Source organism: Microplitis mediator, chromosome 5 (genome assembly GCF_029852145.1).
Source record: "Microplitis mediator isolate UGA2020A chromosome 5, iyMicMedi2.1, whole genome shotgun sequence".
NCBI lineage: Eukaryota > Metazoa > Arthropoda > Insecta > Hymenoptera > Braconidae > Microplitis > Microplitis mediator.
Genome location: NC_079973.1, coordinates 2325652 through 2346332, shown reverse-complemented (window position 1 = coordinate 2346332; position 20681 = coordinate 2325652). Strand labels below are relative to the sequence as shown.

Genomic DNA, 20681 nt, shown 5'->3' with positions numbered 1-20681 from the left:
TTTTTACGTAATTTTCGTCATCATCTAAAATAGCGTTGCGATTAAGGCGTTCTCTGGTTCCTCTTGATTTGCGTATTCTCAATTTTCGGTTCCTTAACTGTTGTTTTTTTTTTGATCTTAGCTTTCTTGATTTTTTCATTTTTAATTTTTATATTTGTGATGCGGACTTGTAACACGTGGCGTTATTACGGTTTGACGATAGAAAAAAATTTTTTTTTCACCTGATGAGTTCTGCTTCAGAAAAAAAATAGATGGAAGTTTAGTTTTATTTTGAGTCTAAAATTATTTCTCTACGCAACTTATCAAGTTTAATCGTTTTTAATTTTATATGATTAATCATACACTGGTTGAAAAAATTAAAGGAAGTAAGAAGAACTCATAAATAATATAGAAAATACATAAAAAATAATTAAAAAATTATAAAATTGTTAATTAATATACATATTTAATTGGACATTTACTTACCTCAGATGTGTAGAAATGATTTATTGTTTTAAATATTGAATGTTTAAATTTACAGTTTAAAATTTAATTTCGAAGCACGTGTTACGATAGATGAACTGAGATGAACTTCCAAATGGCGGGACCGAAATATTATGCAGCAGGGTGTCCGACTTTACCTTCAGTCGAAAATAATTTTCCCGCGTGTTTTCGTGTGTTTCCGTAATTGCACTAAAATTACCCAACTGTTTACCTTAACCTCAAAAATTATTCTTTAATGTTTGTTTACAACCAAAATAGATGAGTTGATCGATAGTAAAATTTGTATTAAAAAAATTTATAAAAAATTTATCAAAATGTTTTATCACGTTAGTACTCTTATCAATAATTGTAAATAAAATTTAAAAATATAAAATTATCTAAAATATAAATATTTTATTTCAGATATCTCTGGAACACGAAATTTTACTCCACCCTCGTTACTTTGGGCCCCAACTTCTCGATACAGTTAAGCAAAAATTGTACACAGAAGTTGAAGGCACGTGTACTGGAAAGTAAGACCATTTAATTACTCACCTCTTTTATTAAAAACTTAATAAATCAATAATAAAATTTTATCAGATACGGTTTCGTCGTAGCTGTCACGACCATCGATAGTATCGGAGCAGGTATCATTCAACCTGGCCAAGGTTTCGTCGTGTACCCAGTTAAATACAAAGCCATCGTCTTCAGACCATTCAAAGGAGAAGTACTAGATGCTGTCGTGACTCAAGTTAACAAAGTAAATTTTAATTTCCTCTCGTTCAATTTATTTTCTCCATATTTAATCAATTCATTTTTTCCAGGTCGGAATGTTCGCTGAAATCGGACCTCTGTCGTGTTTTATTTCCCATCATGTAATTATTTTAATTATTTATTTCGTAATAATTTTTTATTTACTAAAATTTATTTTCAGTCCATCCCAACTGATATGCAGTTTTGTCCTAACGTAAGTCCCCCATGTTATAAATCAAAAGAAGAGGACGTAGTCATTCAAGCTGATGATGAAATACGATTGAAGATTGTCGGTACTCGTGTTGATGCCACAGGAATTGTAATTATAATTTTTTCTTATTTTTGTAGGAGACCCAGTACTTTATCAGGGAACTAGTACTCGATTACTTCATGTATTTGTATATTTATATTTAGTAAATATAGATATACAAATACATGAGTGATCGGGTACTAGATTCCGCGCATTTTGAACCCGGTCAAAATATACCTGAGACAAAATATCTCTGATTAATTTTCTCAACATAATTTTTTGTGAAAATCTTATAATATATTTTTTCGAAGAATAATTTAAAAAAGTTTGGAAAATCCAAATGAGCATGCCTTAAGCGGTCGTGTCATACACGAATTATTTAGATGAAATGTTTACGTTACGATTTGTTAATTTTTTCATAAAGACTCCTATTTTTTTCTTTTTTTTTTGCTTACATTTAAGGAACTATTAAACTATAATAGAAAACTGACGGACTCCAGTTTATTAATTTTTAGGCGAGAGTAGAGCATACCTACGCTCGCGCTTAAGGCATGCAATTATTATAGAAAATATTAAAAAATTCCCGCGGATAGAATGGAAATCTTTGCTAACGCCATCTAGCACGCTCCGATAGAAGAAGCAGGTCTTTACTAACTCTGTTTACATATTTTTTTTATATATGGCAGCCTGAGATGTAAATTTTTTAGCTTCGACAGGTACACATTTTATTATTTTATAATCAAACGAATAATAATAGAGTTGTGGTATTTTAATCAGTTTGTTAGAACGAATTTACGGATATATTGAAATAAAATTTAAAAGAATTAGTTTTGTTTTTCGAAAGTTATGGAGATTACAAGAGGAGTGTTACATGTATTTTACAGGATTTTTTCTGAAAAATTCATTTTTTATCCAAATTGTGGGTTGGACCAGCTGTTTATTGTTTCGAAAAATGACCATTGATGTTTTCTTTTATTGGGGTATAAAGGCCGATCTACTTTAACCACTATATTATTATTTATTTGAATAAAACTCTGACGGACTCCAGTTTATTTATTTTTAGGCGAGAGTAGAGCATACCTACGCTCGCGCTTAAGGCATGCAATAAACACACGTGGTTGCAATTAGATTATGCCCTTTTTTTACATATTCTATGTGTGTTATCACTAAAAAAGGTCAACATGTATGCGTGTAATCACTGTGCTCTTTTTTTCCCACACATTTGATGTGTTATCGCAAAAATAGGTCAATATATTTGCGCTTGTCATCAAATACTACAGTGAAATTTGTTAATAATTTAACAGAGACAACCGAAGTATCAAAAGGACGTTCTCAGTCAGTAAATTAAATAATTATATAAAAAAAATTTTAAGTAGGTTAATTGTATTTAGCTTTTTCCAGGTAATTTATAAATATATTTATGAATTATCAGTAAAAAAAAAAGGAAATCAAAAAATTTAAATGAGGATATTTTGTCTGGGAATAAAAACGCACGTTACCGGGTACCGGGCCTCTTACTTTATTTATAATGATTATTTTTTTAAACTAATTAAATTTTGTTTGAATTTTAGTTTGCTATAGGAACACTCATGGACGATTATTTAGGTAATTAATCAAATTATTGATATTTTATTCTATTAATAATCAATTAAAATAAAACTTACTTACATATTTATTGCAGGACTAAATTGCCAATAGTATCGGGTATTTAGAATAAACAGAAAAACAACGGGTACAATTATAACATATTTATTATACTGAATAAAATAATAAGCTATTAAACAATATATTTTTTTTAATTAATTTTTCTATAGACATTTAATTCTAATAACTTCTGGAGTATTATCATATAATCAAATATTTTTATAAGATTAATGAGTTAGGATCCATATATAAATTAAAAATAATAAATTACCTCTAAGCTATTTATTAAAAAAAAATTTACTGATACTGATACTGATCGACGAAAGAGGTACGGAAATAAAACTCCAGATTCAAGGCGAATGTATTGATTCAGTTGAATTTTGAATATATTTTGTTGGACAAACAATAATAGAGCCTCTTTGAAAATCCTAGAAGCCCGACTCATGCTGCTAATTTAGCGGCAATATCTGGTTTTACTTTGACTGGTTCTGTTTCTTCATCAGGCATCATCTTATCAGCTACATGTCTGTACACTAAACCGTCTGCGTTTACATAAAATGTAGAAAATCCATCATACCACCTAAAATTAATTTGAATTTATTACTCAGTACCCAAAGGTTCCAAGGACTTTAATATCTAATTAATTAAATTAAATTTAAAAATTACAATTGAGCTCCCCGTGACAAAAAAATGAATGGATATTTTTTAAAAATAAACTTACGTCTCCAATGACGACACTCTTCAACCACTTGAATTTCCAAAAATTAAAAAACGCTTTGTAAGCAGACAGACCTCTTATCCTCCATCTAACTTTGATAGTACTGTCTTCAGTATGTACTGTAATTTTTAGTACTTCTAGTTTAATCATCGCGTACATCAAATGTCCACCTACTCTCAATAATAATATTTGTTTGATATAACTGCTGCCTCTGAAATAAATCAAGTTTACTCATCAGTACATTGATAAATTAATTAAATAATTAATTATTCAATCTATTATTGGACTTACTGTGTGGCGGTGCCTTGGAAATGATTAATAAATTCAATTTCTTGGTGGTAAATTCTGTAGTCCATTGTTGCGGTGAAAAATCTTGGCAGCTAATTAGTAAAAATAATTTCATTGATTAGCAAATTATGTGAAAATTATGAAAATGAAATAAAATAACTTACATCTGTTTGAAGTGTCTTGTAAACACGCATCAGTTGATGCGAAGGAGTTTGTCCCGGAATATGAACCTGGGGTTTTTCACTTGAAAATTCATCCTGAGGTAAATCTGCTGTTCTTTTTGGTAACTGTGACACGTCTGCATACAAATTGACTTCATTTTTTAAACAATCTGTAGTTTTGTATACTGATGCCAGCATAAAACTTTCTGTAGATTTTTTATCGGTATATAATAAACCTAAAAAACATATAAATTTAAGTAAATACATGATATGACAATTTTAATGTTGCAATCACCCAATTTTGAGAAAATTTTATTTTTATTGTTCCCGGTCAATACTTACTTCGTTTACTGAAAATAAATAAATATTCTTAATGACTACTACTTTATGAATTTTAATGTAAAAAGTATCTGACAATTTATGAATTTTTAATGAATTAATTAAAATAATGAAATTTAATGGTATCAAAGTTAGCCGACCTCTATTAATTTTTCGGCTTTTTGAGAAACCATAAATTATAAAAAAAAAAGTTTCAATAAATTGCACTCATAGTTAAATGCACCATAACTTGAATTAAATTAAATTTATTTAAATACATTACGTGACAATACAGGACAATAATGCCACGAGAATAAACATTTAAAATAATTCAAATTGTCACTAGATTTAATTACGAGTACTCTTTAAAAGCAGAATGAAAATTGTTTTAAGATTGACAAAGCAAATTTGTATGTTAAAAGTTGAATTTGGAAATATTTCATTCATTCTTGAACGTACGCAACTTTCCGAATTCTTTGCGTTGATAACCGGCATCTGAATCTGTTTTTGGTTCTGTTCTTTGCGGTTTTTCGTGAAGAGTCTCATATAAAAGTGCGCTCTGAAAAATATGAAAATTATGTCGCGGGATAGTACTGATAGTCTTGTCGAGAAGTGGGTTTTCTGCGAAAAATGGTTAACACACTCTTATATTAAAAATATGGCAATTGGTGCATTGGACTCAAAAGTAAATTCTGATTTTTCGCAGAAAACTCACTTCTCGATCAGACTATGAGTATTATCTTACTTGCTGTGCGTGTTCTGTAATTATTTGTAACGTTCTCATTGAGAACGTTACAAAAATTTTTATAAGATTGAATTTTGTATGATCTGATATGTCCAAATCATTAAAAATCATTCTCCCATTGGAGAATGAATTCATCATAATACAAATATTCTTTTTTTCTTCGTCGGTAATTTCTTTATCTCTGGACACGGTCTCCTTGAATTTTTCTTCAGGTATACGTTGTAATTTATTGATTTCTTTGTTAACCGTTATCCTGTTTTTTTTTAAATCCTTGCATATCTGATTGATTATTTTTTGAGGATCTTCACCTGGATTTATTTCTGAGAGTAAAATCTCCCACCGCTGTGTTGCTTTATCATACCGCGGTAACTTAAGAGTTTTGTAAGATTCACTGCATTTCTCATTGAGAAATAATGTTATCTCAATAATAGAGGAATGGGAAGATGAAGAATCCATAGTTAGTCTGAAAAATAGTCAATTTAGAAAATTTTTTAAAATTGCACTTATAGTTTTTTAAATTTCCTACATGGGCATTTCTTCAGTTTTTTTTTTGCGCAATTGATTTGTCAAACAAGAAAATCCAAAAATTAATTGTCTAATAACTTCAGGACCGTGAAAAAAAAAAAAAATTTTGTATAATGAAAAATAAATATCCCCAACCTGTTATATTAAAACACGTGTTATTGTGCACTTGGCACTTGTATCAGTGAGTACTGAAAAGACAATCCAGCAGAACTAAACCGCCGAATTCAAAAGAATTTAAATCCATAAATTTACAATCGAAATTCCCCAACTAGACTCCATACCTAAACCCGGTCCGTAACCAAAAAGTCGATGAAAAATCGTCTAATAAAAAAACTTGTTGCCTATCAAGACAATCCGTCATTAAAAGCTTATCTATGGTTGAATTTAGTTCCATCCATCCACTGACCGACTAACACAAGAATGTGTAATCATTTTCGTGAAAGCCCATTTATAAATAACTAAACATTAATCTCCAGATATTCATCACAAAACTCGTCAGAAAACCCATCAACTAACCAACCATGTAACCACCAAAAAAAAAAAATTAATAAATAAATACCAATATATATCAACACTGGCCAATAAACGAATTGTCAAGTGTTTAAATAATTAAAAACTAATTTTCAATCAAAACTCCAGGGCCGTAATCTGGATTTCAAAGGCGGCAAATGGCGACTGCCAAAAATTATAACCCGAGTTTATTAATTATTCAATTAAATAATTTAAAAAATCCATGCCCACTAATAATAATAATCAAATAAATAAAAATTATATACAAAATTGTATTTATAAATTATAAATATAAATGTATAAAAAATATCAAGAGTGATACACCCCTCACTCTCTCCTCTTTCTTTTGTCTCTCAATTATCATAAATTGAAACCCAATTACAAATTTATCGTACCACAGGGTGGCTACAAAGAAATAATTTTAAAATTCCCTGATATTTCCCGGTTTTCCAGTAAAGTTTTTCACATTTTTCCCTGATTTAGAAATGTTATTCGTATCATTTAGATATTCAAAGTTTTTATTATATTTTCATTTTTAATAATTAAATTTGATAATTAAATCATGCGAGAAACCATAAAAAATGGCAATAAAATAAATGAATATTGCCTACTTTTGATTATTCAATGTTAAAAATGTATAAGTTAATTTATTTAATAAGAAATTTTATAACTTAAATAAGTTCAAAATACACTGGTCACAAAAATTAAGGGATATTAAAAAAATTTCAAATTTTTTAATAATTCTCAACAGTTTGTAACTCGAAGGAAAATGGTCGTACAATAAAAACAAAAAGTCAAACTGTAGCTTCAAGTTTCTAGTTTTCTAATCTCGGTCTTTAAATTTTTTTACTATGCACGGTTCCGGAGCAATCAAAAATCAATCATAATTATCGAAAAAAATTTATTGAAACTCGAAGAACGTTTTTAAGGAGCAAAAATTGGGTAAATTTCTGTTTCGATAGTTTTCTTAGGATTATTTCGGAACCGCAAAGGATAAAAAAATATAAGGACCAGATCAGAAAACGAGACACTTAAAGCTACAATTTGCCTTTTTTGTTTTTGTCGTACGACCATTTTCGTTCGAGTTACAACCTGTTGAAAATCACTTCAAAGTTTGGAATTTTTTTAATATCCCTTAATTTTTATAACTAGTGTATAATTAAATTAACTAGTGTGGCCACCTTGTACCAACAATTAAAATATAAACTTTACGCGCATTCATTAAATTGTTAGTACATGTAAATAGTGTGTAAATAAAATTAAATTAAATTAAAATAAAATAATCACTCACCTGTCAAGAGACGCCGGTTTATTTAAGACCAATGAACTAACGCACCTTGCTAGCACGCCAAATAATGTTGGAACTGTATTATAATAGGATTTGCGATATATTACAAAGGAATGTCGGCTTGCTATTGTCGTTCTTTCTGGCGGAATAGTTTCCACTGCTGAATGACCACTGGCACTGATTCTAAAACTGACATAAAATATTTATTTAGATGCAATTTTTTTTTTTTTACGATTAATTGTTAATTGAAATATGTTTTTTAATTCACCTTAGAGAGTCTTTACAAGGTTTTAGTTATTTACGGAAATTAAGAAATACATGAGCATTTATTAATTATTTAATTTAATAATTTTAAAAATTCATGCCCACTAATAATAATAATCAAATAAATAAAAATTATATACAAAATTGTATTTATAAATTATAAATATAAATGTATAAAAAATATCAAGAGTGATACACCCCTCACTCTCTCCTCTTTCTTTTGTCTCTCAATTATCACGAATTTAAACCAAACTACAAATTTACCCTACCAATAATTAAAATATAAACTTTACGCGCATTCATTAAATTGTTAGTACATGTAAATAGTGTGTAAATAAAATTAAATTAAATTAAAATAAAATAATCACTCACCTGTCAAGAGACGCCGGTTTATTTAAGACCAATGAACTAACGCACCTTGCTAGCACGCCAAATAATGTTGGAACTGTATTATAATAGGATTTGCGATATATTACAAAGGAATGTCGGCTTGCTATTGTCGTTCTTTCTGGCGGAATAGTTTCCACTGCTGAATGACCACTGGCACTGATTCTAAAACTGACATAAAATATTTATTTAGATGCAATTTTTTTTTTTTTTACGATTAATTGTTAATTGAAATATGTTTTTTAATTCACCTTAGAGAGTCTTTACAAGGTTTTAGTTATTTACGGAAATTAAGAAATACATGAGCATTTATTAATTATTTAATTTAATAATTTTAAAAATTCATGCCCACTAATAATAATAATCAAATAAATAAAAATTATATACAAAATTGTATTTATAAATTATAAATATAAATGTATAAAAAATATCAAGAGTGATACACCCCTCACTCTCTCCTCTTTCTTTTGTCTCTCAATTATCACGAATTTAAACCAAACTACAAATTTACCCTACCAATAATTAAAATATAAACTTTACGCGCATTCATTAAATTGTTAGTACATGTAAATAGTGTGTAAATAAAATTAAATTAAATTAAAATAAAATAATCACTCACCTGTCAAGAGACGCCGGTTTATTTAAGACCAATGAACTAACGCACCTTGCTAGCACGCCAAATAATGTTGGAACTGTATTATAATAGGATTTGCGATATATTACAAAGGAATGTCGGCTTGCTATTGTCGTTCTTTCTGGCGGAATAGTTTCCACTGCTGAATGACCACTGGCACTGATTCTAAAACTGACATAAAATATTTATTTAGATGCAATTTTTTTTTTTTTTACGATTAATTGTTAATTGAAATATGTTTTTTAATTCACCTTAGAGAGTCTTTACAAGGTTTTAGTTATTTACGGAAATTAAGAAATACATGAGCATTTATTAATTATTTAATTTAATAAATTTAAAAATTCATGCCCACTAATAATAATAATCAAATAAATAAAAATTATATACAAAATTGTATTTATAAATTATAAATATAAATGTATAAAAAATATCAAGAGTGATACACCCCTCACTCTCTCCTCTTTCTTTTGTCTCTCAATTATCACGAATTTAAACCAAACTACAAATTTACCCTACCAATAATTAAAATATAAACTTTACGCGCATTCATTAAATTGTTAGTACATGTAAATAGTGTGTAAATAAAATTAAATTAAATTAAAATAAAATAATCACTCACCTGTCAAGAGACGCCGGTTTATTTAAGACCAATGAACTAACGCACCTTGCTAGCACGCCAAATAATGTTGGAACTGTATTATAATAGGATTTGCGATATATTACAAAGGAATGTCGGCTTGCTATTGTCGTTCTTTCTGGCGGAATAGTTTCCACTGCTGAATGACCACTGGCACTGATTCTAAAACTGACATAAAATATTTATTTAGATGCAATTTTTTTTTTTTTTACGATTAATTGTTAATTGAAATATGTTTTTTAATTCACCTTAGAGAGTCTTTACAAGGTTTTAGTTATTTACGGAAATTAAGAAATACATGAGCATTTATTAATTATTTAATTTAATAATTTTAAAAATTCATGCCCACTAATAATAATAATCAAATAAATAAAAATTATATACAAAATTGTATTTATAAATTATAAATATAAATGTATAAAAAATATCAAGAGTGATACACCCCTCACTCTCTCCTCTTTCTTTTGTCTCTCAATTATCACGAATTTAAACCAAACTACAAATTTACCCTACCAATAATTAAAATATAAACTTTACGCGCATTCATTAAATTGTTAGTACATGTAAATAGTGTGTAAATAAAATTAAATTAAATTAAAATAAAATAATCACTCACCTGTCAAGAGACGCCGGTTTATTTAAGACCAATGAACTAACGCACCTTGCTAGCACGCCAAATAATGTTGGAACTGTATTATAATAGGATTTGCGATATATTACAAAGGAATGTCGGCTTGCTATTGTCGTTCTTTCTGGCGGAATAGTTTCCACTGCTGAATGACCACTGGCACTGATTCTAAAACTGACATAAAATATTTATTTAGATGCAATTTTTTTTTTTTTACGATTAATTGTTAATTGAAATATGTTTTTTAATTCACCTTAGAGAGTCTTTACAAGGTTTTAGTTATTTACGGAAATTAAGAAATACATGAGCATTTATTAATTATTTAATTTAATAATTTTAAAAATTCATGCCCACTAATAATAATAATCAAATAAATAAAAATTATATACAAAATTGTATTTATAAATTATAAATATAAATGTATAAAAAATATCAAGAGTGATACACCCCTCACTCTCTCCTCTTTCTTTTGTCTCTCAATTATCACGAATTTAAACCAAACTACAAATTTACCCTACCAATAATTAAAATATAAACTTTACGCGCATTCATTAAATTGTTAGTACATGTAAATAGTGTGTAAATAAAATTAAATTAAATTAAAATAAAATAATCACTCACCTGTCAAGAGACGCCGGTTTATTTAAGACCAATGAACTAACGCACCTTGCTAGCACGCCAAATAATGTTGGAACTGTATTATAATAGGATTTGCGATATATTACAAAGGAATGTCGGCTTGCTATTGTCGTTCTTTCTGGCGGAATAGTTTCCACTGCTGAATGACCACTGGCACTGATTCTAAAACTGACATAAAATATTTATTTAGATGCAATTTTTTTTTTTTTTACGATTAATTGTTAATTGAAATATGTTTTTTAATTCACCTTAGAGAGTCTTTACAAGGTTTTAGTTATTTACGGAAATTAAGAAATACATGAGCATTTATTAATTATTTAATTTAATAATTTTAAAAATTCATGCCCACTAATAATAATAATCAAATAAATAAAAATTATATACAAAATTGTATTTATAAATTATAAATATAAATGTATAAAAAATATCAAGAGTGATACACCCCTCACTCTCTCCTCTTTCTTTTGTCTCTCAATTATCACGAATTTAAACCAAACTACAAATTTACCCTACCAATAATTAAAATATAAACTTTACGCGCATTCATTAAATTGTTAGTACATGTAAATAGTGTGTAAATAAAATTAAATTAAATTAAAATAAAATAATCACTCACCTGTCAAGAGACGCCGGTTTATTTAAGACCAATGAACTAACGCACCTTGCTAGCACGCCAAATAATGTTGGAACTGTATTATAATAGGATTTGCGATATATTACAAAGGAATGTCGGCTTGCTATTGTCGTTCTTTCTGGCGGAATAGTTTCCACTGCTGAATGACCACTGGCACTGATTCTAAAACTGACATAAAATATTTATTTAGATGCAATTTTTTTTTTTTTTACGATTAATTGTTAATTGAAATATGTTTTTTAATTCACCTTAGAGAGTCTTTACAAGGTTTTAGTTATTTACGGAAATTAAGAAATACATGAGCATTTATTAATTATTTAATTTAATAATTTTAAAAATTCATGCCCACTAATAATAATAATCAAATAAATAAAAATTATATACAAAATTGTATTTATAAATTATAAATATAAATGTATAAAAAATATCAAGAGTGATACACCCCTCACTCTCTCCTCTTTCTTTTGTCTCTCAATTATCACGAATTTAAACCAAACTACAAATTTACCCTACCAATAATTAAAATATAAACTTTACGCGCATTCATTAAATTGTTAGTACATGTAAATAGTGTGTAAATAAAATTAAATTAAATTAAAATAAAATAATCACTCACCTGTCAAGAGACGCCGGTTTATTTAAGACCAATGAACTAACGCACCTTGCTAGCACGCCAAATAATGTTGGAACTGTATTATAATAGGATTTGCGATATATTACAAAGGAATGTCGGCTTGCTATTGTCGTTCTTTCTGGCGGAATAGTTTCCACTGCTGAATGACCACTGGCACTGATTCTAAAACTGACATAAAATATTTATTTAGATGCAATTTTTTTTTTTTTACGATTAATTGTTAATTGAAATATGTTTTTTAATTCACCTTAGAGAGTCTTTACAAGGTTTTAGTTATTTACGGAAATTAAGAAATACATGAGCATTTATTAATTATTTAATTTAATAATTTTAAAAATTCATGCCCACTAATAATAATAATCAAATAAATAAAAATTATATACAAAATTGTATTTATAAATTATAAATATAAATGTATAAAAAATATCAAGAGTGATACACCCCTCACTCTCTCCTCTTTCTTTTGTCTCTCAATTATCACGAATTTAAACCAAACTACAAATTTACCCTACCAATAATTAAAATATAAACTTTACGCGCATTCATTAAATTGTTAGTACATGTAAATAGTGTGTAAATAAAATTAAATTAAATTAAAATAAAATAATCACTCACCTGTCAAGAGACGCCGGTTTATTTAAGACCAATGAACTAACGCACCTTGCTAGCACGCCAAATAATGTTGGAACTGTATTATAATAGGATTTGCGATATATTACAAAGGAATGTCGGCTTGCTATTGTCGTTCTTTCTGGCGGAATAGTTTCCACTGCTGAATGACCACTGGCACTGATTCTAAAACTGACATAAAATATTTATTTAGATGCAATTTTTTTTTTTTTACGATTAATTGTTAATTGAAATATGTTTTTTAATTCACCTTAGAGAGTCTTTACAAGGTTTTAGTTATTTACGGAAATTAAGAAATACATGAGCATTTATTAATTATTTAATTTAATAATTTTAAAAATTCATGCCCACTAATAATAATAATCAAATAAATAAAAATTATATACAAAATTGTATTTATAAATTATAAATATAAATGTATAAAAAATATCAAGAGTGATACACCCCTCACTCTCTCCTCTTTCTTTTGTCTCTCAATTATCACGAATTTAAACCAAACTACAAATTTACCCTACCAATAATTAAAATATAAACTTTACGCGCATTCATTAAATTGTTAGTACATGTAAATAGTGTGTAAATAAAATTAAATTAAATTAAAATAAAATAATCACTCACCTGTCAAGAGACGCCGGTTTATTTAAGACCAATGAACTAACGCACCTTGCTAGCACGCCAAATAATGTTGGAACTGTATTATAATAGGATTTGCGATATATTACAAAGGAATGTCGGCTTGCTATTGTCGTTCTTTCTGGCGGAATAGTTTCCACTGCTGAATGACCACTGGCACTGATTCTAAAACTGACATAAAATATTTATTTAGATGCAATTTTTTTTTTTTTACGATTAATTGTTAATTGAAATATGTTTTTTAATTCACCTTAGAGAGTCTTTACAAGGTTTTAGTTATTTACGGAAATTAAGAAATACATGAGCACGAGTGCGAGATTTTAATTGCGCGTGTACTAGTCGAAATAGTCGACGTGCGTCGTTTATACTCAGGACTTAGTTTGGCCGAACACGCCAATTGGCTGATTTTTTTTTCGAGTTTCATTGGCTAGAGGAAGTTTAGAATTAGCGGGAAAATTTGAATTTGAATTTAAGTCGCAGACTCGACCAGAAATGAAGCTACTTGGGTTATTTTATTTTTGTTATTAATTTTGATTAATTAATTCTGATTAATTGTGATTATAAATAATCAAAAAAAAATATAATATAAATTGCTTGACCACTGGGGTACACAAAAACTGCAAATTATGTACAGCAAAGAAAAATATAAATAATAATAATTCGGGTTTAATTATTTAAATAATAATAATAACTGTAATAAATTATAATATGAATAATAATAATGATTCCACTTTATAATTATTATTTTTGGCTCAGGAATTTTTCTTCTGAGTTATTACATCATCGGCTCAGGAATTTTTCCTTAGCCGGTGTATAGCTGTAGCTATAAGAATAGATATAGGTAGCTATCGATATATCGAATTACCGCAAACGCGCAATTTCCGATGTTAAATTATAACAGCTGCAGCGAATTGGATGATTTTTTTTTCACCAGCCGCTGTCTTCACCTGTTAATTAAATTAAAAAAAATGAAATTAGACATTGATGCCATAAAATAACTAGAATAATTGAATTACTTACAACAACATGATTAAGTTTACTGTAAAGATCAGCAGTCGACGGTGAGACGACAGTGAAATTTGGAATTTTGCTAAAAATGAATCCTTTGACTTCCGCAGTAGCGATTTCAACCCCAAGAGCTATACATTTCCGTCTCAAGGCTCTCAACAACGCATAGGGATTAAATGAACCCTCTTTTTCAGCCCCCATGGTACCGATTGCTATTCCTTCGGTGTTGAGCCACGGGAACATGCGTTGCAGTTGCGTCGCAGTGTAAATGGTAGTCGGAACTCCCATAGAATTTTGTAGTCTCACATTTTTTATGAGTCTCTCAGCGTCCTCGTCCTTGGCCAGGATCAAATTGCCATGGGGCTTGAACTCTATATCTATGGGAGGTTCTTTGTCAATACCCAAGTATTTATTCACATCTCGGATAAATTCTGTACCGAAAAGTGAAATTTCAATGTTCTCTTCTAATGCGTACTGCTGAGTTGAATTGCTGGCTGTCAGAAGCATTGACGATGTATATTCTTCCTAAAATATCAATAAATAATTAAATTTAAATTCATTTTTTAATGATACTGAAGTCAGCCGACGTTTAATAATTTTTTCTAAAACGATAACTTGTAAAAAAGATATTTAGAAAAATTGTATCTACAGTTTTTTAAATTTTCTACATGTGCATATTTTTAGTTTTTTTTTTTTGCTATGGATTTGTTGAAAAAAAAACCCAAAAAAACATTTAATTGTCTGTTAACTTCTGATACTGAATTTGTTCGACGTCTAATAATTTTTGAATTCTTACAAAACGATGAATTATAAAAAAAAAATATTTTTAAAAATTGCACCTATAGTTTTTAAAATTTTCTACATCTGCATATTTTTATTTTTTTATTTTTTTATGGATTTGTTGGAAAAAAATCCATAAATTGTTAATTATCTGTTAACTTCAGAATTATATTTTTAGAAGCAGTAATTTTTGGAGTACCATCGGTTTATGTTCAACAACGAGAATTTGAAAACCCTTTCCGCCCTCTTTCGCAGTCAGTAGGCAGCACACATTCCCATTATGCCGCCGCCGATTATGACAACATCAACATGAGTTGGGAAACCAGTCGAATCTATTTCCCATTCATACCAATGTGGAGATGCCGGCTCCTTCCGAAAAAATACACGCTGTTTGATATCACGCACTAGTCTACCTATCACCCGCATTGTCCGTAATATTGGATGCTCTGGATCTGACTATGACTGGACCGGCCAATCCAGATTCACATGTAACTGATAAGATGATGCCTGATGAAGAAACAGAACCAGTCAAAGCAAAACCAGATATTGCCGCTAAATTAACAGCATGATTCGAGCTTCTAGGATTTTCAAAGAGGCTCCATTGTTATTTGTCCAACAATAAATATTAAAAATTAAACTGAATCAATACGTTCGCCTTGTATCTGGAGTTTTATTTCCATACCTCTTTTGTCAATCAGTATCAGTAAATTTTTTTTTTTTAATAAATAGTTTAGAGGTGATTTATTATTTTTAATTTATATATGGATCGTAACTCATTAATCTTATAAAAATATTTTCGCCCCTCCGGGTGAAAAGCGTCAACTTTTCTCCCGCTGTGCGAAACGAAGTTTCCGCTTTCCGCCTCCGTCGAGGCGAAAAATAGTATTTACACCTTGGGCAGTAAATAAGAAAGCCTCAGATCTCATGTAATTGTTGGCCGAGGCGAAGCCGACCAACACACACACACACACACACACACACACACACACACACACACACACACACACACACACACACACACACACACACACACACACAGACACTCGGACATCATTCTAAAAATAGTCAGAATAGCTTCCTAGGACCTCAAAACGTCGACATCTGGTAAAATTTCGATTTTCGCAAATCGGAGTGAAAACAATAACTTCCCAATTTTTCGAAAATCGTTGATTTTCCTAGCGGGAAGTTAAAAAAAAAATTATTATAGATAAGGTAAGAGACCCAGTATCCGGTAACTGGTGTTTGATCCCCGGACAAAATATCCTCATTTAACTTTTTTGATTTCCTTCTTTTTTACTGATAATTCATAAAAAATTTTAGTGTTGAGAAAATTAATTGATATTTTGTCCAGTGATCAAAAGACGCAGAATTCAGTACGCGATCAGGGAACTAGTGCCTGATCAATCATGTATTTGTATATCTATATTTACTAAATATAAATATACAAATACATGAAGTAATCGAGTACTAGTTTCCTGACCAGGTATTGGGTCCTACCAAAATAAGAAAAAATTATAATTACAATTCCTGTGGCATCAACACGAGTACCGACTATCTTCAATCGTATTTCATCATCAGCTTGAATGACTATGTCTTCTTCTTTTGATTTATAACATGGGGGGCTTATGTTAGGACAAAACTGCATGTCAGTTGGGATGGACTGAAAATAAATTTTAGTAATTACAACATTATTACGAAATAAATAATTAAAATAATTACATGATGGGAAATAAAACACGACAGAGGTCCGATTTCAACGAACATTCCGACATTAACAATATTAATTATTTATCAAAATTTCAATAGTTTAATATACATTTTTATAATAATTTATCAGTTAATTTTGAGATAAGCATTCAATTTTTTAAGACAGCTAATCACCATTGATTTGACATTTTAAAATTTAATAATACAAAACCATTTTATTAAATAAATTATGTATAAAATTATTCATGAAATTTAAATAGTTAAATTTTAAGGCTGGGCCGCACCTAACGAACTCCTGAATTTAAGAATTCTAATTACTTTTTGAATATTTATGGGACTCGGATGATGAAAATCTTCCGAGGAAGTTCGTCATCTGCTTTTAGTCGGAAGCTAATAAAATTGCTGTTATGATAATTAGTTAATAAATAATTAGAATTCTTAAATTCAGGATTTTGTTAGGTGCGGCCCAGCCTTAAACTTACGTCACTTTCATTGTTGTCAAAATAATCTTCGCTAATTAAGTTTGCTGAAGCCGTTGCTACCAAGTTAAATAATAATAATAATAATAATAATAATAATAATAATAATAATAATAATAATAATAATAATAATAATAATAATAATAATAATAATAATAATAGCAGCAAAAATTAAATAATAATTAAAAGAACTAAATATAATTTCTTTATAGTTTCAAAATATAGATGTTTGTTGAAACATCTATATTTGTTTTGATCGGTACTTATAATTTGAGAATAATTAAAGGCATACGTAATTCCTATCGACGTTAGTTTACGCGGTTGTACATAAATCCATCATATTGTATAATTGTAAAAATACATATAAGACTTATGATACATTATTTTTGTCCATCAAGTTGATCCTTTAGAGTAAAGTTAATTTTTTTAAATAAATTAAGTATGAGTGTGAATGTAGCAGATATCAGACAAATTTAAAATTATTAATAAATAGAGTAAATAATTAGTAAAATATATTAAAAAAAAAATGCGCATTTAAAAAATTTAAAAATTAATACGTGCATTTTTTAAAAATATTTTTTGTCAATTATTTACTCTATTTAGTTATAATTTTTAATTTGTCTGATGACTGCTACATTCACACTCATAATTAAGTCGATAATTATATTATTAGTGAATTATTACAGTTGGGCTTCAGAATTTTAAAAGTTTACGTATTAATAAAATATATAGGAGTGGAATAATGATAAGCAATAAGAAATCGGGTACCATTTTTTTAAATGTTATTACAACATGAAGTTATTATTACTACACTGTAAAAAGAGCGGTGTTAAAAATGGACTCGTTTTAACTCCGCCCGGTGTAAAAATGAAATTACACCGGTGTAGGAGGAGTAATTCACCGGTGTTAAAAATACCGATGTTAAAGCGGGGTAACCGGTGTAAAAGCGGAGTAAAATCGGTGTAAAAGAGGGGTAACAGGTGTAAAAGTGAGTAATGCCGGTGTAAAGGCGAGGTAAATTGCGTCCGCTTGGAGTATTAACTTTAAAGATTATAAAATCCAAAAAAACTCAGTTCTTTATGAAAATTAATAAAAAATATCATTTATTAACAAGTATAGTGATCGAGTAAGTAAAAATATTCACAAAGTAAAATATTTTAACACTGGTAAAGAATATCTACACCGGCGGCGGCGTTATTTTAACATCGGTATAGAATATTTACACCGGTGGCGGCGTTATTTTCACACCGCTTTCGGGGGTAAATTTAACACCGATAATTTTAACACCTACACCGCTTGGACTTACACTAGTGATTTTTTACAGTGTATTACAGCTTATAATTTCTCGTAGTAAATATCACTAAATACAAATAATACATTTAATTCTTAATATAATAAAAATTTTTAATTTCTATATCGAGTTTAGTTTACATTCTTAATTTAGTTACTTTTAAACTGAAGACACGATAGTGTCTCGCGCCAAGTACGCGTTAATAAAACTAGCGATACAGTATCCGAAGGATGGCAGTTGTCGGAAAAAGATATTGGAGCCACAGACTCTATACCTGGACAAACTCTTGCCGCATTATACAATGACGTGAGTAAAAATAATAATATCTTAATGAATGATACTGAAGTTTGCTGACGTCTCGTAATTTTTGAATATTTTAAAAACGACGAATTTTTTAAAATTGCACCTGTAGCTTTTTTAATTTTCTACATGCGCATTGTTCTGTGATTAATCCACAGCTTTATTTTACTAAGAATATTATACACGGAAAAAACGGATTTCAAAATTTAGGGACGATTACAGTGTGGAAACTCGGGTCGAAAAATTATTTGATGTGATTTTAGTCTAACTAGACTGTATTTGGACTAGTTGGTCTGTATTTGAATTTTTATTAAAATTCTAAAAGTTGTTTTTTATCTAAAGACGATCAAAAGACTAAAAATAATAGACAGAAGAAGTGATTCTGCTTTGGATAAAATCAAAAGACGGTAAAATATTTGAAGAAAGAGTCGGATTTTGATCTAGGCGCGACCAAAACCAGATTAAAAATGATTGAAAACTCGTCGGAAAATAGTCTAAATAAGGAATAGTACGGGCAACACTTTATTAAATTTCACATGTTAATTGAATACAAATAAAAAGAAAAATTGAATAGAAGTAACTTAAAATTTTTATTCGATTTAAAACAGATCAAATTTTTCGACCCGGAAAATATCCCGAAATTATTGAAAGATTCCATAAGTAAAAGACAAAAGCTTAGAAATTTCTGATTTACGATGTTTCGGATTTAGGAACCCTAGATGTTTCTCGGTGCGGTGAGTCAAAGAAAAATTTTCATGTTTTTACTGCCTGTTATTCTGAATTTATTTATTTCCATTTGTTTGGTTGTTCATTTTATTTTTGAATCTTGTGATTAATTAAATGTAGTAAATTTTATGATTTATGACTCAAGTTTTCAAAAATTTGTGCTCTATTGAATTGGATATTGTGATGCACAAATTGCCAAAGATTATTATTATTGAGCGTTTTAAGTCAATTTTTTTTAAATCATTTAAAATTAATTAGCATCAAGCGACTTTTTAAAAATTTATGAAAGATAATTACGCAAGATATTAATGTTGTTTGATCGTCATGATGTCCTTTGATAGGAAAAAATGCGAAAACTCAGGAGAACATTTTATTTTCTTCAAATCGACGATGGGCAAATGCGGGCACATGAAAATGTCTGTATTTTTATAAAAAGTGGCGCGTAACTTTTCTTCTCTCGGGAATAACTCAACACAATATAAACTTTTTTTGTTGATTATGATGTCCTCTAGTAGAAGGAACCCCAAAAAGTCTTGAAAAAAATTTATTTCGTGAATCCAGACCCATATTAGGATGAATGGGGATAAATGAAGATAAATTAAGATGGCACTGATATGTACTTTTTAGGAATGTGGCTCGTAACTTTTCTTCTCTCGGGAATATCTCAACACAATATGAACGTTTTTTGTTCATTATGATGTCCTCTAGTAGAAAAAACCCGAAAACGGCCTACGAAGAGTTTTATTGTCGAATTCAGACTCATTTGACCATAAGTGAACATGGGGGAATATGGGGGAAGATGCCTCTGTCATGGCATTCTGTGTAGAGAAGCCCGTAAATTTGCTTCTGTTGAGAATAACCCACCACAATATAAACGTTTTCTGTTCATTATGATGTCCTCTAGTAGAAAAAACCCGAAAACGGCCTACGAAGAGTTTTATTGTCGAATTCAGACTCATTTGACCATAAGTGAACATGGGGGAATATGGGGGAAGATGCCTCTGTCAT

The 20681-nt window shown here is 29.1% G+C and overlaps 3 protein-coding genes across 3 annotated transcripts; 1 reads left to right on the top strand and 2 right to left on the bottom strand.

Moving 5' to 3' along the window:
* The first annotated feature begins 668 nt into the window (after nucleotides 1-668).
* LOC130669037 (DNA-directed RNA polymerase II subunit RPB7) lies at nucleotides 669-3266 on the top strand. Its single transcript, XM_057471701.1, has 7 exons — nucleotides 669-809; nucleotides 886-995; nucleotides 1063-1222; nucleotides 1287-1337; nucleotides 1397-1534; nucleotides 3037-3070; nucleotides 3147-3266. Exons 1-7 carry the CDS (start codon nucleotides 798-800, stop codon nucleotides 3161-3163), a joined length of 522 nt encoding a protein of 173 aa, XP_057327684.1. The 5' UTR covers nucleotides 669-797; the 3' UTR covers nucleotides 3164-3266.
* Nucleotides 3199-13806, bottom strand: LOC130668566 (uncharacterized). The gene is made up of 18 exons (XM_057470907.1): nucleotides 13719-13806; nucleotides 13633-13642; nucleotides 13368-13553; nucleotides 12735-12920; nucleotides 12102-12287; nucleotides 11468-11653; nucleotides 10834-11019; nucleotides 10201-10386; nucleotides 9567-9752; nucleotides 8933-9118; nucleotides 8299-8478; nucleotides 7666-7851; nucleotides 5340-5802; nucleotides 5054-5153; nucleotides 4280-4512; nucleotides 4119-4207; nucleotides 3831-4038; nucleotides 3199-3689 (listed from the first exon to the last, which is right to left on the bottom strand). The coding sequence occupies exons 1-18, from the start codon at nucleotides 13804-13806 to the stop codon at nucleotides 3681-3683; spliced, it is 3054 nt and encodes a 1017-aa protein (XP_057326890.1). The 3' UTR covers nucleotides 3199-3680.
* A 463-nt stretch (nucleotides 13807-14269) lies between these two features.
* On the bottom strand, nucleotides 14270-16934 carry LOC130668565 (FAD-dependent oxidoreductase domain-containing protein 1-like). Its single transcript, XM_057470906.1, has 4 exons — nucleotides 16890-16934; nucleotides 16693-16830; nucleotides 14403-14915; nucleotides 14270-14329 (listed from the first exon to the last, which is right to left on the bottom strand). Exons 1-4 carry the CDS (start codon nucleotides 16932-16934, stop codon nucleotides 14270-14272), a joined length of 756 nt encoding a protein of 251 aa, XP_057326889.1.
* Between the last annotated feature and the right edge of the window lie 3747 nt (nucleotides 16935-20681).

Bases quoted from the DNA above. Each gene is read 5' to 3' on its own strand.
- LOC130668565 (XM_057470906.1), bottom strand. From the start codon at position 16,934: ATGTTCGTTGAAATCGGACCTCTGTCGTGTTTTATTTCCCATCAT. The intron at 14,916-16,692 runs GTAATTATAATT...TTGATATTTTAG, and splicing joins GTGTTGATGCCACAGGAATT to GAAGAATATACATCGTCAAT. The intron at 14,330-14,402 runs GTAAGTAATTCA...TTTAATTAACAG, and splicing joins GTAAACTTAATCATGTTGTT to GTGAAGACAGCGGCTGGTGA.
- LOC130668566 (XM_057470907.1), bottom strand. From the start codon at position 13,806: ATGAAACTCGAAAAAAAAATCAGCCAATTGGCGTGTTCGGCCAAACTA. The intron at 12,921-13,367 runs GTGAGTGATTAT...ATTTTATGTCAG, and splicing joins AAACCGGCGTCTCTTGACAG to TTTTAGAATCAGTGCCAGTG. The intron at 9,119-9,566 runs GTGAGTGATTAT...ATTTTATGTCAG, and splicing joins AAACCGGCGTCTCTTGACAG to TTTTAGAATCAGTGCCAGTG.
- LOC130669037 (XM_057471701.1), top strand. The intron at 1,223-1,286 runs GTAAATTTTAAT...CATTTTTTCCAG, and splicing joins TCGTGACTCAAGTTAACAAA to GTCGGAATGTTCGCTGAAAT. The intron at 1,338-1,396 runs GTAATTATTTTA...ATTTATTTTCAG, and splicing joins CGTGTTTTATTTCCCATCAT to TCCATCCCAACTGATATGCA.